This window comes from Rhipicephalus sanguineus, chromosome 1 (genome assembly GCF_013339695.2).
Source record: "Rhipicephalus sanguineus isolate Rsan-2018 chromosome 1, BIME_Rsan_1.4, whole genome shotgun sequence".
In the NCBI taxonomy this organism is placed as follows: domain Eukaryota; kingdom Metazoa; phylum Arthropoda; class Arachnida; order Ixodida; family Ixodidae; genus Rhipicephalus; species Rhipicephalus sanguineus.
Window position 1 is genome coordinate 133641659 of NC_051176.1, and position 17120 is coordinate 133658778.

Genomic DNA, 17120 nt, shown 5'->3' on the forward strand with positions numbered 1-17120 from the left:
AAATTATAGCCGCATGCCGCAAAATCTCTCCGCGCGTATTCCCCGAGCTCCTGTTAGCTAATGCCGTCTGCGATTGATAATCGCCGTGACAATCAGTTTGTTATGACGTTGATTGCTGCAGTGAGTGATGAAGTTCGAACGCAAGCCAATAGGGCCGCGCCTTACTTTTAAGCGAGTTCTTGTGAGTACGGGCCTTTGGGCGACTCACGGTTTCACGCTATCTTTAGACAGACAGTAAATGGGGATGCAGGAAACCACTAAAATGTTTCAGAGCACGTTATAGTGAAATGACAAGGGATGTGGCGCTCCGAACGCCATCGTTTGCCATTTGAATGGCGTATATATGTAGCTCCCAAAGTACTTTAATTTAGTTCGAGTTTCTTTCATTGACTTGACTTAATCTTTTAATTCACGACGTAACTTCCTGGATTATATGTGATGTCGTAAAAAGCAAGTAAATGAGACGCGACTTCATACGTGTATTATATGTGGTTAATTGTTTCATGTCTTGATTTACGTCTTGATTCATTGCATTTAAATAATACAGAAAACAGGAAAACACAGGACCAAACAAAATAAGCTATAAATTCATTTCTACATTCCTTTATTCATGCTTAATTCCTTAATTCATTTGCCCAATGACTAAACCGCCAAGACGCTTCGCCGAGAGATGAATTCCGGTGTATCGATGAAGTTCTTGCCTAATTTTTGCCTATGATGTGTAGTCACGTTTGAGAAGCCTGCATCTTGCAGTGCTGAGTTTTAGAACGAGAGAAAGTTAAGCTACTTGGTACGGATTTATCATGAAGGAGGGTAAGGCGTGCACACACGGGCGCAATGAAAAGAACTAGGCGACACAAACCCCGACGATCAACTGAATGGTTACACTGTGTCGGAAAAGATAAGTAGACACAGCAATTATCCGCTCATGCTCAGATATGGTAGCGCCACCTGTCAGTCAGGCACACGCGCGGGTCTACGCGAGAGATTATTGTTTAGGCATTTATTCTTTACATGCATCATAATCGAAGGCTGGCTCACGCATACCATTCCACTATATCAGGGGTCTAAAACACGCGGCCCGCGGCTTCACACGGAACAAAGTTTTGTGACTTTGCTAAATAGTACTGGCATTATTTTCTCGCCTATTGCAAATAATTGCGCTTCGTTCGGGTAAGCTACAGCGACGCGACTGGTCTCAAGCATCTTTTTTTCATTTTTTTTTCATGCGACACCCCTTGTGATTACTGTCAGTTTAAACTTCACCGTGGAACGAAAACTGTATATTTCAGAATCGGCGTCCAGATTTCAGACATTGCGGATATCAATATCGATATGTTTTTAAAACCTGATGTCAAATCCGCTTCAGAAATGGTGCATATATGGGATATTGCAAAGGCGTTCTTTCAAATGGCAACGTTAGGTAACATATTGTTAAAATTCTCTCTCCCCCCCCCTCCCCCACCATCTTCCCTGCTGTCCCGGCCCTTGTGGGACTAAATTTCGTACTGCGACCTGCTAGCTCAGGTGAGTTTGAGACCCCTGCACTATACTATTTATATGCCAAGCCTCGACCATGAGACGCGGTTTCTCGTTCTTGTGCCTCTATAAAACAGCTTATGCGTCAAATTTTGGCGTGAAATTACAATCTCGACAGTGCAAAGAAAGATTACATGGCAATCTTCGGGTTAACGACCTTTTATTCACAAGTGCTCTCTGAATAACACAAATTTGTCAGCCGCACGCAGAAGCGGCCGAAACTGAACAGAACTTAATGCACCCGGCCAAACAGTACGGAGGAGGAGGTGGAATAAACGTTTATTGCACGAAACAGTACGGAAATCTGTAAATTTCTTGGTGTGTTTTACGAAACGAACGTATATCCTCCTTTCGTCCCTTACCTGCTCCTTTCTCTGCACGGTGGCGCATATCAAGCCTAGCTAACTGGGAGCCGTAAAAACAACGTTCACACCGTATCTACTTCTCACTTTCTTCAGCCTGAGTGATAAAGAGAGGATGTAAGGAATCCCATGACTATTTTCTTGTTCACTTCTATTATCGTGTCTCCACGCCTTACCCTCTTTCATGATGACTGCTAAGTTATTCTGTCAAAACATGGGTGGGACATCGCGCAGCACTTCCCAAAGTTATAGACAGTGCTTTATAAAGTATAATGTAGCAACTGCTTCATAGTCAGTGTATCGCCATTGTCACAGAGGTAGAGACGCACAATCAGGCTCGAGCTGGTTGCTCTCGCGCTGGTGTTCGCCGGCACGCCTAGCATATTAATCAAGAAGACCTAGTCCCCTCAATTGTTTAAACGTTCTAGCATAAATTCATATTTCTAAAATTATATTTATATCCACCCAATTCTTCGCCAATCCACCCAAGTGGGTGTAGGTGCCCACCTGGCCCCTGTGGGCGTGTACTCGAAAAAAAAACGGGTTTAATTTGGGCCTGACGCATCTCCCCTACGTTTTCCTCCTTCCAAGGACATGCAGAATGATAACCCTTGCGTCCATCAAGGGCACCACCTCTTTTAATGGCGCCCGTATCAGAAAACGCCCAGTAGACTTAACTAACACTTCGTGACCTTGCGCAGCATTCCTTGCTCGTGTGGAACGGCGATTTGCGCCTTTCGTGGTCATGACATTCTAAACAGTGGCACTGAACACTATTAGCGAAGAAGCTCCGCGAAACGCCGTGGGGAAGGCTCAGAAGAGGTTCGCGTAGGAGTGGATAGTTTGCTCTTCTAGCGTGATGGTGGCGCCGAGGTCCTGGAGTGGACTCGAGTCCTGGGCAATCTCGGGTCCGTGGCTTGCTTGACGCAGCAGGTTCCGGCGCCACTTGGCTCGTGCATTCTGAAACCACACCTGCCCAGCAGGCAGAACGCCATTAGTGAAGCACAGTTCAAAGTTGTAAGGGAAAAGAGACTGCTATGCTATATGCGGTGTTATAGCCTTTGTGCAGAACGACACTGAGATCCGCTAGAGTGGTATACGCACTCGGGCAAACAAACTCACTTAACAAAACATATTGTAGTAAAAATTAATGCAAGAAGATTTAGCCTGCCGTTTCTTTTTTTTTTTTTTTCTTTTTGCGGCCCACTACGCTCATAATTGACGCAATCAGGCCGTGAGGATCACGGCCTGAAGCTGCCGTGAGGATCACTTACTGAGCGGACGTGGTGCTTTCACCAAACGTTTCTGACCACGAAAATCATGGCTACAGAAGAGCATATCCACGCTATTTCTCAATTTGGTGAGCTCGATAGCGAATTACTTCTTTATCTTGCCAGCTTCGTCCTGCCTTTTTTCATCGCACACAAAGGGGCACACTCTCTGAGTCAAAAATATGTGTCACACACATGACCACAGTAAAATGGTACTGCGACCGACGCATTTTAATTCCTCGAAACGCTAACATTGTAGCTGGATCAAAAAAAAAACATGGACCACTGACCAGGGAACGGACCAGCAGCGAAGGGAAGTTATTCATAATACGGCTATTAGCGAAGCGAGCCATTAAATTTTTAGGAGTCTACAATCCTTGAGTTCAATATGCTCAAGCAGAATGTGTCTACGTCGAGAAACACTGTTCATGTCTAAGAGCGCTCTGAGCTTCGAGAACATGCACTCCTGTCCCGTTCTAGTTAGTCCCTTCACCTAAACGTACGAATGCGCTTGTCGTGCCTTCCAGAGTGCCTCGTTTTCCCACTAGGTGTCAAACTTTATTGCACATTTTAGCTCAATAAACAGCGTGATACTCTATATATTAATAACAGGCCTGTCACACGGCAAATGATTGGAACTTTTCGTACCTGCAGCACTCTTTTGCTGAGCCCCGTGCGGAGAGACAGTTGCTTCAAGTCCTTGGAGTCCGGATTGTGGTTGACAGTGAAGTATGCCTTCATGGCGCGCAGCTGACCGTGCTTGAAGGAGGTGCGCATACGCTTGTTTCGCTCTGCGAGATTGCATAAGACGAAGAGTACTTCATAAAGCGATCACAAAGAGCATGTTGTGCGGTCTCTCCTTTTTCTGTTCTTTAGCACTGGTTGCCAAGAGACAATGAATGTGCTTATATCCGTCGCATCTATTCGTCGTCAACAATACAATGTTTCATTAAAGAGGAATATAAAAGAAACTGTGACATCACTCTCAGTGCCGCAACGGCAGCCATAAAGTGTGAAATATGTCCGAGTAGTTACCTATACGTATGTGGTAAAAGATAGCGTCAGTCAGCAGACATTAAAACAAGTGAACTAGTAGACAAGCAGCACTCTCTCTTTCTCTCTTTTGTTCAGTTTAAGAGTAAGGATTACAAATACCAACAGCTGGCTGCGACTGGCTGAGCGGAGTTTCGCGACAAAAGACACCTGTAGGTCATCGACCAAGCCACTGTATTGCTGTCTTTCTGTGGAAGTAATGCCTAGTGGTTTCCTGAAAGGTTACAATTTGCACGAGCAGCTCGCAGGAGCCTGCGAATTGAGCTGCCTTTCCGCGCTATCCAATGATGTTATCTCTTTGGTCACTATAAACGATGCTGCCTATACATTCTTTTACCCAGTCAATAACTGCCTCCAAAGTACACTCACGAAAGCACATAGCCGTAATACTCCAACATAGACTGCCTTCGCGTAATCTCCTTACGACACTGTGTAGCCTTTAGCATGATGCGGCACAACGAAGCTTATCGAATTAAATATTGGCGTCTTAATGAAGTGTAAGTAGTCAGAACAAAATATAGGGCGTGTATGTCGTAGAAACTGACTGGATATGTATCCAAGGAAATACAAATCACTCACTCCAGTATATACGGGACGTCATAGACATGCGCACGGGGCGAGGGCGGGGGGTCCCGAATTACCTAATTGGTGGCGCAAAGTCTGCGCCATATCGTTACTCAGTCCGACCTGTCCCGTCATTGTTTTAAAGAGCAGGACTATGACCACTCAGGACTCGGGTTTTAAGTGCGGAGCCCTTTAGGGGGCCCCGGCTGTCGTATGCTGTCATCGCTTGGCGTAACGCAGGCATAGCCACCTGTAGCATATCGAGCGCGCACTCGCGCCAAGGAGAAGTCCCTTCCTCTTGTTCTTCGAACGCTTTGACGATGATGTTAGGTGCAGAGCAGTTTAGGGGCCCGGGCTGTCGTAGGCTGTCGTCGCTTGGTGCAACGCTGGCAAAACCACGGATAAAAATAGAAAAAAAGAGGAAGCAATCTAGAAATAGAAATAGAGAGAAAGAAACAAAAAATGGGAAGAAAAATAGAAATACATAGAAATAAAGAGAGAAAAAGGACGGAATAAACTGGAAAAGAGAAAAAGAACGAAAGAGAGGTGGAAAGAAAGAAAATCGAAGAGAAACAAAGAAGGCTGCCCAGCTCCGCACTTCCTTCAGTCTTGTCACCACTAGTGCGAAGCTGCCTTAATTTTGTTTTTTAGGATAATGGTGGCCGAAGGCAACACATGTTGAATTCAAAACAACTGTTTACTTTCTAGCTTTACTTCCGGAAAGCCATGGACCAAATTCAGGGGATTGTGAGAAGTACGTCATCGCTTCATTTTCACTTGTTTTTTATCCATGCTGAAGCATGTCGTCTTTTGGACTCGACCAACGAACGGGGGCAGGGGGGGGGGGAGCGCTGCGATAAAGCTTTGCCCCCCCCCCCGCCTCCCCCGCGTAATGGGAAACCCTGCGCACGCCGATGCTGGACGTTACGATTCTGGGGCCGTATTAACAAAGGTTTTCGTTCGTAAGTGCTCATTGCCATTGGCCAGCCATGACCGCTATAGTGATAGCTCTAGCATTAGGATCGGCTAAAATCTTCTCTGACAAAGAATATGAGCGCAAGATCCCCCTCCTTTTTTTTTTGTATACAGACCCTCATCATTCATTTACAATGCCCTTACGACTTGTTGATATGGACGTGACTTCTGCACCCATTTTGTCAGCGTGACAAGAACGCGGGCAGCACTACTCATTCTGAGATGATCAGGCGGAGTTCAGTGTATACAGGGCCGCAAAAATGGAGCAGAGAATATAGTAAGCTCACATTATCATGAACAAAGTTTAGCGTTTCCTGTGCATGTTACAGCGCATGTCTTGTCGACCTCGCAGCCTTCCGTGTGAGGCGCGATGCGCCACGCGCGTCTGTCATCCCCCGGTTTGTGTCATCTCTGTTGCGCCCCCGCAACACACGACGACTGTTCACGAAAGCCGGAATCACAGGCAAGTGCGTGGCCCCGTAGCGGTACGTGACGAGGCGACCACTCGTCGTAGCCAGGCGAGCTTCGGAGTGGCGCGACACAGTCACCGCGGCGGCACTCAGTTGTCTCGCTCCCGTCGACGTCCCGGCCACCGCGATGACGGCCCGATGACGCGCGCCGCATTGTCGCGCAACCCCCCGCCGCTGGGAAAGCACTTCGGGGGCACGTGACTCCGGGACACGCACTCAACTACCCCCCATCCCCCTTGGAGCCCCCAGCAACATCGAACCTTTGTTGTTGCGCAAGGTGTCCCCCCCCCCCTCCAACCTCCTGCCTTTTTCGTCCTGGCCGCGCGACCCAGCCGGCAGTGCTGAAAAACCTGCCTCTCGCCTCGCACTGCGACGCACAGAGTGCACGAGGAGCCGTCGCGAGAGAAGTGCACCGTGTACACAAGAGGGAGCGCAGCGAGCACCGCTACGGGCACGTCGGCGGTTGCCACGGTGGAAGTAGAAGTGCAGGGGGTGGGCTCGACACAAAAGAGTCGAGCACACTTGCCCTTCAGCCGGACTGCGCACGAACGCGCGCGCCGCGTGTCTCTTCGGCGACGGCTCTCTCGGCGGCCTGTCGGGGCCGCAAAAGCCAGTGCACCCGGTCGAGCCCCGCCGAGGGCACGTTTCGCTCACAAAGGGAAGATATGGGGCAGAAACTTTCTCCCCGTCTCTATCACTCGCCCGCTCGCTTTTGTCTTCGTGAAAAAAAACAAAACGCGAAAAAAAAAAATTTTTTTTCATTTCACTCACGACGCAAGGCCCTCCTACTGCAGTCAAAAGCAGGCAAGCGTGCTTTGTTTAACAAGCCTCGACTTATGTCAAAGGCGTGAGCATTTACTGCGTATCTGAGGGATTTGCCACCCCCTCCCTTACTCTCACGCGGGGCGATGGAGTCGTAATGAGACCGGATCGAATGGCGATGGCATCTTTTCAGTGCAGTCACGTGCCTCATAGAAAATATATATATATATATACACAGGCGGAGAAGGGCAATAAACTGAAAACAATTTGAGTGCAAAGTATTTATAAGCACTCTTTCTACGCTACAAGTAAGACCATCAAATAGCTTATTTAAGCTTTGTAATGGTACTTCATGTGCAATGTTACGCACTCGTTTTTGAACTCTGTAAAGTATAAATTTGAACAAATTTTGTTTTGTTTTATAGGAACAATGATTACATGGAGTATTGGGCTTTCACTGACAGGTAGACAAACGAAATCGAGAACCCAACTGAAATTGGCCGACGGCCGATGGTTGGCAAACAAATGGGCAGCGCTCGGCAACCGGTATTGTCGGCCGACCAATGGCGGCCCAAAGTGGGGCCCTGATTGGCAACCAATTACGCTGGCTATTAGTTGGCCGAAGACGTTCAGCCAACGGTCGGCAAATGGTAGGAAAAGAGTCGGCACCCAATGCTCGGGTGACCAAACGTGGTCTTCCGTAGGGCCGTGCTTTGCTACCTACCGCGTTGGCCAGGTACTATGAGCCAGCGACAAGCCGACATTGCTTTATATCTGTGGGCGCAAATTTTTTTCCTACACCGCGCGCATTATTTCTCGGTCAGCGAAAATTTCTTGTATGAGCGTTGAGCGTCGGCTTTCAATTTTTGCACTACATTATTCGCACAAGATTATATGATTCAGCTGCGCACCACCTGATGTCCACAAGGTCGGCCTACGGCCTTGGGCCTATGTTAGCAGCCAAAGGTCGGCCGGTGTAAGGCCATTAACCAATCCCTACCACGGCCCAACTCTGTCGGCCAAGCTCGGGCCATGGCCGGCCAGGTCGGCCATGCACGTTGGGCCAGCATAGAGCCGAGGTCGTTTTTTCAGTTGGGAAGTAATAAGCTTACTGCAGCAAATAAAGGATAAATGATGGATGGCCAAGACGGGATATACCTGTATTCTACCAGGAACAGTGATACTTCTATTCTCTTTATGCAGGAGATGCATAAAGAGAATGGAAGTTATTACCCATCTCCATTATGCAGGAGATGGGTTTTATATCGGTTGACCCAAAGGCGTTACGCCAAAATATTGGGCTTACTTCGCTATTTAATGCTAATGTACCAAGTGAAACGAAGTTACATCTTCGGCTGTCGAAAACTCTCAAACCTAATAAAAATTTCACCATTTCCCGCTAAATGGGACCATGAGGCGATGCGAAGCCTGAGCACTTGCACGATCGCGTTCCGTTGGCTTTCGTTGGGCATGCTACCGACCTCGCGTCGTGGAACGCGAAGAGGAACGCTACGCGCGTCGTGTCTCCCTTCTAGCCTTGCCGTTAATTCTCACAGGGCGAGCGGGAAACTCGGTCATCAGGCGCGCAAGGGGGGGGGGGGGAGCGTAGGAGAGGAGAGAGAGGGGGAGGGGACGCGCATGCTCTGGCGCTCATCGCGGCGTTGCGCAGGAGAGGGGCGATGCGAAGCAGCGTTTCGGTATGTCGAGCCCGCGTTTCAGAGGGGGAGTGGAGAAGGGGAGTGGGAGTAGAGAGCGGTAGAGGGGGAGAGGATAGGGGAAGTGGAGAGGGGAAAGCAGGGAGAGGGTGAGTGGAGAGGGGAGGGTGAGGAGGTGCGTGGTGAGGAGGTATGTGGAGAGGGTATGCGCATGCGCAGTAAGGGTGGTCACGCCGCACACCACCACCGGTTTGAGCTCCGCTAAAAGATGCTTCGCATCTAAAAAATATAGTGGCGTCCAGCTGGATGTTTTCCAATTTTACGTAGGTGCGATGTTTTGGAGTGACGCAGCACGCAAAGGATGCTACTGGGCCTGGCGGTTTCCGAGGCGCCTGACAACGTTGGCGTTGTTAGACGCCAATGTTGTCATGACGGTGAGTGTGTCATGGCTACTGGTGGCGCTGACTGACACTCCCACGTTTAAATGTACATATATACCCCATAAAGTGGACGGGGGGATGGCCGCCGCGGTAGCTCAGTTGGTAGAGCATCGGACGCGTTATTCGAAGGTCGCAGGTTCGCAGGGGCGTAGCCAAGGGGGGGGGTTGGGGGGGTTCAACCCCCCCCCGAAATTTTTCAGTTTTGCTTGCGTATATAGGCACGCACACATACAAACGCACGCACGAACATACATAAAGTATGGTTGAACCCCCCCCCCCGAAAAAAATTTCTGGCTACGCCCCTGCAGGTTCGGTCCCTGCCCGCGGCAGGTTATCTCTCTTTTCGTCCACTTTTCTTTCTTCACATTTACCTTACATTTACTGCTAATAACATCCCCAATACTTTCCTTGGCATTATTGTCTGTTAGTGCTCATTTAGAGTCCACATATCATATATGTATAAGCACAATATACCCTCTACTTATATTTCTCGCTGAAGACCGCAAATTGTTGGGTGACCGTGTCATGGCCCCTTTAAGAAGATGAATGTGATATTGAACGAGAGCAGGATAAAAAAATATACTTTGCCGCTATCGAACTCGGTCTTTTTCACTAGGCGGAACCTGTTAGTTTTCCCTTCTCAGTTACATTTACTCATCGCTGCCTTCAAATTACCAAGAATCAGCCTACATGCATTAACTCATTAGACAAGCCGTCGCGCATATTTTACAGGTTGTTCCTGAGCTTGTTTGACCAGCTTGATATAATAGTATCGGAATTTAGGGCTTCCCAGTATCACAAAAGTGTAAAAAAAGAAAGGTAGAATTTCTCGGTGGCAATGCTTTTCTTGCATTGCGAAACTCTGCAAGCGACAAACTAATTACCGATTTTTGCTTGGACCAGACGCAGAAAAGTGAAGTGGCTAACACTCACCAAAATCAGGATATAACTTGGCCGTTGTAAAGAAACACATGACGCCGTTTTAGCTTAAATTACTTGAGGGAAATGGGCTTCAGCCTTACTGATAGATGCGAACAAGTCGAAGGACGGCGACAGCAAAAAGATATTGGAAACTGAAGCATGCGGTGGATACGCACTGGTATCGTCGAAAGAAATAACAGAGCCAGCTCTGAGGCCGAAGTTTTTCTCTCTGAAGAAAAACAACAACAAACGAATAAGCAAAATAAGGAGAAACTACAAAAATATTCGCAGTTGGAAGAGTTTTGACATGTTCTTATTCTGTCAAGGGCTTGCTGCAAAAATGTTTTGTAATTAGTATCTTTGCCTTTTTTCCCCTATTTCTTTTCGGTGATTGTTCGGGTTAAGTGGTCATACTTCTCACATAGTAAATCTATAAGAGAAGGAAAATCTAATAACTGTAACATGGTTTGGTGAAATCAGCCCTATCTAAATTACTACGTCCTTAAGGTAACCATAACGTTGCTAGGTTATTTATTACTGAATGTTTGCTGAATCATTCATAATGCGCAAGAACAAAGAATATGTCGCGAATTATAGATTCGATAGCCGGACAGACAGCAAACGAACCCTTTCCTAATGTCCAGTTAATGTGTGCGGCAGCTGCAGCGTATGTTAGAAGTTAGCTTACTAAGTTTATAGCATATGCGTTGCCACAAATGTTGCTATCTAACTCATTCTTAATAGATGCGCCCACCCTTTTTTTTTTTTTTTTCAGTGGATGCTCTCAGGCTGCATTCACGGTGGTGATGTGTCTTTTGTGAGACTTCGCGTGAATATAGCCGGACGCATCGTCGTCTACAAGCAATAGAATTCATGGCAAAATGCCAGGAACTAATCAGAGTCACCTGCGTTGTGGAGGCCGATGCAACCTGCGAATCACGCAAAATGTCGCGGAAGGGAAAGTGCCTCGGAAAGTATTCGCCTGCCAATATGGCAACACGGCTTTCCGAACGCTTCTAGTGCTCTCTCCTCTTTGCGACACTCACGCACATCCTGTATTTCCTCGCACGTTTCTATATTTCCGCGATAAACGTCAGTAGAATCCGAAGTAGCCGCGCTCTATCAACCGGTGCCACGCCCACCTAGCATTGCATGCGCAGAAGGGGTACGTCTGGACCAACGTGCATGGTGTACTGTCGGATCGGAACGCCAAAATCCTCGTGAGAAACGAGCTCGGTCTCATCCTCGGGCGGGGGCACGCCGGCGACTGTGCCGCGCACTGTGCTCTCTCCCTCTCTCTGGAAGGCATGGCTTGCGCGGTCCCGGAGGACCTCATAAAACGCGATCGCGTCCACGCGCCACCGACGAGACACCAAACACCAGGCGCCCCTACTTCTGCGCTCACCCGAAAAAGCGCAGAGAACAGAATGCTGCGCATTGCTCGGCGGGACAAGCGGGGAGCTCGAGTTTCAACTCCGGGATTAACCGCAACAGCTCTCGGGCGCTCTTTGTCAAGAGCCTGGCGTGTGCGCCTGAGCGCACCTCCCCTTGTGTCGGACGGGGGCCTCGCTGCTAATCTGGCAGTTGCTTCTGCGCCTCGTCCGGCATGGCGCCTTAATCCGGGGCTTCGCCCGCAGATGAGAGGCCTAATAAACGCCGCACAACTCGAGGTACGGAGGGGTGACAAGGGGCTTAGCCAAGAGTCACGTGCTCTTGAATAGGAAACATGTGTCGGCTCGCTTGCCAAGTGCAAAGGGAAAAGGCGCGTGATTCCACGCGTTGTTCGAGCACGCATTGGACGCTGGTGCGATAGAGAAGTATATTTGCCCAAAAGTGCCCCGCTCGCCGCTCACACAAAGCGCAACGTACGCGTATGAGTGGCGCCGCTGCGGCTAAGTGACGCATTTTATCTACTGCCAGTAATTGTGGTCACCTACGGAACATTCGATCTAAGAAATAATGCGTGTCGTGTCGATGGTTTAGTGTTGTATTGCTTGAGCGCTTCACTGATCGCTCATTGAGTGAGTGAGTGAATAAACTTTATTTAAAACCGGTCCGGCAGTTTCTGTTCGGGCGAGGCGGGGGGAAGAGGATATTAACCCCCGTGCCGTCCCCTGAGGCACCACCACCGCTCATTGACTATAGCGTAATATTTTATTCGGAATCGAAGTTACAAAAACAGAGCAGTTAAACAGAACGTGGTGCGTTGAAATATTGCATGAATGTTTGAAACCGGTTTCTTCAGATACAGAAAGAAATGTTATTTAAATACAAAAATAAAAGCATGTTATAGTGCTTACTCTTAGCTTGTCACCGTAGTAACTATATACCGTTGGAACTCGATTTAACGAAGTGATGACGGCGCTCGAATTCTTTCGCTAAATCGGGAAGTTCGTAAAATCGAGAAAGCAATTTTTCGCTCCTTCGAAATTGTGAATTGGAACATAGCGACCCCCGAAAGCCACCGCGGCATTTTATTTACCACTAGCACACGCCTGCGCGTGTGAAAAATCCGCGATTGCAGCCCGGACATAGAGCCTCACACGTCGACCGAACATGGAGCCTCCCATGTCCGGACGATACAGGCGAGCGAGAGGTGTCACGTGAAGGTATGACAAATCGCCGATATGCAAAGACGGGGAGAACGAATGCAGTGACACGGCCGCTGGATAAAAAAGCGCTCTTTCATCCAGCGGCCGTGGCAGTGATCGTGCCCGCAGGCAGACCAAGAAAGTTGCAATCGGATGATCAGTGCCATCTGTCAGGCAAACCAATAAATAACGAAAGCAACCACCGTGTTTCTGTAGGAGCATTTACAGGGACAACAGATCACTACCACCAGCGCAATTTTCTGCGTAGAAGTTCTACCGACTGTTAAGTACGTTGTTGCCTACATGGCCGTGGCGTACAGCCTCGTCAAAACAAAGCTAGGTCCTGGACTGGGGCGGCTAGACATCTTACCACGGTATACATATAGCGTTACAGCGCACGCCCGAAGAAAAACCCGCCTGCGTCAAAATTAAAGGAAATCACATATTTGTTTACTAATTTGTTTCCCGAAAAACTTCGTTAAATCGGGTTTGTGTCATGATAGCTTCGTTAATTTGAGTTGATGATAACATTGCACCAAGCCAGTAGCCAGGAATCTTTTTCGGGGGGGGGGGGGGGGGCACTTGCTGAAAACCTTGACTATTTTAGAAAAACACCTATTTTCGTTATTTATTTTTGGTAAAAGCACCTACTTCACCAAAACATCAAGAAGGGGGGGGGGGGGCCCTAGCCCCCCCTGGATACGGGCCTGCATTGCACACTATGGGTGCATGCCGGGGAATGGAAATTTTTTCGCTAGATCGGGAAGTTCGTGAAATCGGGTTTCGTTAGATCGAGTTTTAGTGTAGCATGTATAATACCTAAGGTAACAAACAAGAGTTGTAATCTTTTTGCAACATAGGCATTTCATTACCAGCAGTATCGTGAGTAATAAAAGGAGTTACGTAACAAACGAAACAAATAAATGACGAAAAGAGCAGTGAATCACAATTCAAGTCAACTCCCCGCTAAATCACTTGGCACAGACGCGACCTGCATGGTGAGAAGTTACAAGTTTGCAATCAATGGACAATCCAATCTCTCGCGATATAGCCTCCTCATAAGGGACGAACCCTTCAAGAAGAACCATATAAAGGACAAGTGCGAAACGAAGTACGCATTGGGTATAAAATGATGGCAATTTGGAGCAACAATTGCCTTTCACAGCAAGCCATCAAACCAGATATCGTTTCCATGGATGTCTGTGTTTTAAAGACATCTCTTTTTTACTTATAATCAACTCTATTAAATCATACCGCTTGGCGTAGAATGAACAATCAGAAAGTGGGCGGCAAAAATATGGCCCATGGTGTTACCAGTTCAGTCTGGCTTCATTCTCCTCATTGCTTAGCGGCGCAACTACGTGTACAAATACTTGGAACCCGTATAGTGGTAACTGCGCTCATGAAAGGGCAACAGTAGAACTGGTATTACACGAGTAGCCTAGTTGGTATCCTTTTGTTGTGGTTGTTGTTAAGTACCTTCTCGTCGATGGTCAATGGCGGTCGTATACCACGTGGCGACACCGCAAGTATATAACCACAAGTGAAACCTATTCAGTCTATATGATTCTCTGTGGCCTCGAGAACACCGTCTAATCACCTTGGGCATGAGCGGCCTCGTTTTCTCTTACCTTCCGCATAGTTTAACATTCATTTTCGCTCCACTGAACCGGTAGATCACGCAACATGATTGAAATAAGGAAGTAGAGGAAAAAAAAGAAACCTTCATTCACAGACACATGGATACTTCTCGACCCATATCCTCGAGAAAGCGCCAAGGAATACCGGTATATTGCAATGGTGAACAAACCCAACACTAACGTTGCACTCACTATACGCTTTTGGCCATTCAGCGCCATGTGATTGCGTACTATATCGCGTTGACAGCCCAAATCATAACCCACCTATCTGTAAGTTGCTGATCGAGGCGACCCGCCACGGTGGTCTAGTGGTTGTGGTGCTCGAGTGCTGACCCGCAGGTCGCGAGATCGAATCCCGGCCGCGGCGGCCGCATTTTCGATGGAGGCGAGAATGCTTGAGGCCCGTGTACTTAGATTTAAGTGCACGTTAAAGGACAGCAGATGGTCGAAATTTCCGGAGCCCTCCACTACGGCGTCCTTCATAATCAAATCGTGGTTTTGGGACGTTAAACACCAACAGTTATTACTGAGCGAGGCTGCTCTCGATGATGACACGGCAAGTGAAAGGTGGCATTAAATGATCTGTCATTTGAAAATTATACAGGCCAGCGCCTTCACCCACGTGCTAAGTTAATGTTTGTCAGCGGTGCATGATTTGCTAAGAGCTATGCACAAACGTCAGCTTTATGTATTCTGCTGCTGTCTAAGCGTCTCTGGACTTTACGGTGATTCTGTTCCTAGCCCTTTCAGTCACGGTGTGTACAATTGTACACATCAACTTCGAAGTCGCATCACGCAACGCGTGTTTCTTGAAATGACCTAAAACTTAGTGGGCACATTCGTGCAGGCTTCCTGAGTGGACAACTAGCGCTTATTTAACTTCATGATGCTCTATAGTGCTGCAGATGATCCCTTTGCTAGAGACACTACCATGTTCGACGATCGTTTGACGAGCGACGTTCCAGGACCAACTCAAGAGTATTTTTTTTCTTCGCTCGAAAAGCATACAACCAAAAAACAAGCTGTGCATGCATTTTGGGCCTAATAGTTGATTCCTTTTATGCAAGGATTGAAGCTGACTGATTGCAGACTAATTAAATATTCATTTACACGCGAATTAGCATTAATTACTGTAACTCACACAAAACAACACATTCTTTCATTTTATTTCTTGGAATGCAATACTGAGTGCCTTGAAATCATGCCATGGAAATTTGATGCATTTGCAGACAGTGCATCATAATTCGTGACTGAAAGGGCTAGGATTACGTTCATTTCTTATCACCTGTCACCGCGACAAGGCGATCCCACAACAATAGCAGGGATGTGGTTTCAGTAAACCGGCTAAACGGCAAAAATGGTGGAGAGTGAGAAGGCGTCGTTACAAAGTACGGCTTTTTCGCATTGAAGTTCAAAAACAAGGTATTCATGACGTAGCAGTTTGTAAAAGAAACTTGCTGATTTTCTCGCACATTCTAGTCAAAATTTCAGTAATGGAGGGTCATGAGTCGAATCCGCCAATATAAGAGGCACGCCGTGTGGGGGACTCCGGATGAATTTGATTACCTAGCGTCCTTTAGCGTGCACCAAGATCTGAGCGTTCTAAATGCGTGAGCATTTCTATGCCGACTCAGGGTGAAACTGTCCATCCGTTCCACTATCATCTGAAACGTTCGTCGGCATAAAAATGCATAAAACAACATCAATGTCCTTGGCGGTGTTGAATTTTGAAGCCAAACCGGCACGCTCCGAAAGCGGGCGCCTTAACCACTATAGGCTAAACACCCACGCATACGGAATGTGAACCTGAACCATATGAACGCGTTGTAACCGCGGTGCAAACCAAATGCAAAAGGAGAACACTTTTGAAGAAGGCTTCGTCGAATTTCGTGCTAGTGGAACAAAATACCTCTATAGGACAAGATGCAAGGCCGGCGTGGAGGGTTGTACAACCATCAGGAAAATTTAGACGTTGCGAAATCTTAGAACCAAACTTGCGTTTCGGTGGTCGCAGCATGCACCATGCCTTTTGCGGGGCCGTTCCAGACGCTCACGGACGCTAGAAAGTTGAAAGACTCCACGACAATGCCACTCGGAAGCAATGCTCCGGAAACTATGTTCGCCCCGCAGCGCAACTACAGCTGCAGGGGACGCCGCAAACTACAAGTAAACTCTACGCTTACGCATCGCTTGGAAAACTGCCAAAGTAGATTTGGCGTGTATTTCTTGCCTGTTGTCCCCTTCATAATGCAGCTGGCTATGGCCTGGGCTCTGCAATGCAACGCCACAAGATATCCATAGCGATTCCTTCCCCTCGCCCTCTCTTTCTCTCTCTTTTTTTTAAATTCAACAACACTTTTGCACTTTTGCGGGCTTGCACGCGGGGGAGTACAAGCCTCTACAATATAGCCAGTTATCCCCGGGACCGCCGTCCGAGTTTGGAATACAGTCTACAAACTGAGATAAAAAGAAATGCATGCTGTCTAGAGCGCGCGAGGTAATTAGTGGACAACGTGCAGCGTACCAATATGTCAAACGACAATATCATAATAGTCCCTTTTCTGTTTTCATATAATTTCAGAACAAGACAAATAGTGAACAAATTACAATTTTCGATTTGTAAAAATAAGCGATTAGGGGTTTCGATACAAGCGCCCCCTACAAATGGCCGCGTGTTTGTGAAGCTTTGCCAACGTGCCAACCTTACTTCGCAAATCTGAATATATTTAGCTTAGGAGGGTACTTGTTTGTGCTAGTTAGTATCCATTCATTGCTACGTTAGTGCGCACCGCTTAGAGGACGAGACAGAACTGTATAAGACAACTCACGCACAGGCACAGAACTGTACAGAACTGTACAGAACTGTACAGACACTGT

The 17120-nt window shown here is 47.6% G+C and overlaps 1 protein-coding gene across 2 annotated transcripts in view; it reads right to left on the reverse strand.

The window, feature by feature from the left end:
• Positions 1-534: 534 nt before the first annotated feature.
• Positions 535-17120, reverse strand: part of LOC119398533 (protein apterous) — a 52716-nt gene continuing 36130 nt past the window's right edge. For both annotated transcript variants that reach the window (XM_037665378.2, XM_037665385.2), the window contains exons 5-6: positions 3821-3963; positions 535-2873 (exon numbers count right to left, since the gene is read on the reverse strand). In XM_037665378.2, the coding sequence (XP_037521306.1) occupies positions 2715-2873; positions 3821-3963 (302 nt within the window). In that variant the 3' untranslated portion in view covers positions 535-2714. The remainder of the gene's footprint in view (positions 2874-3820; positions 3964-17120) is intronic.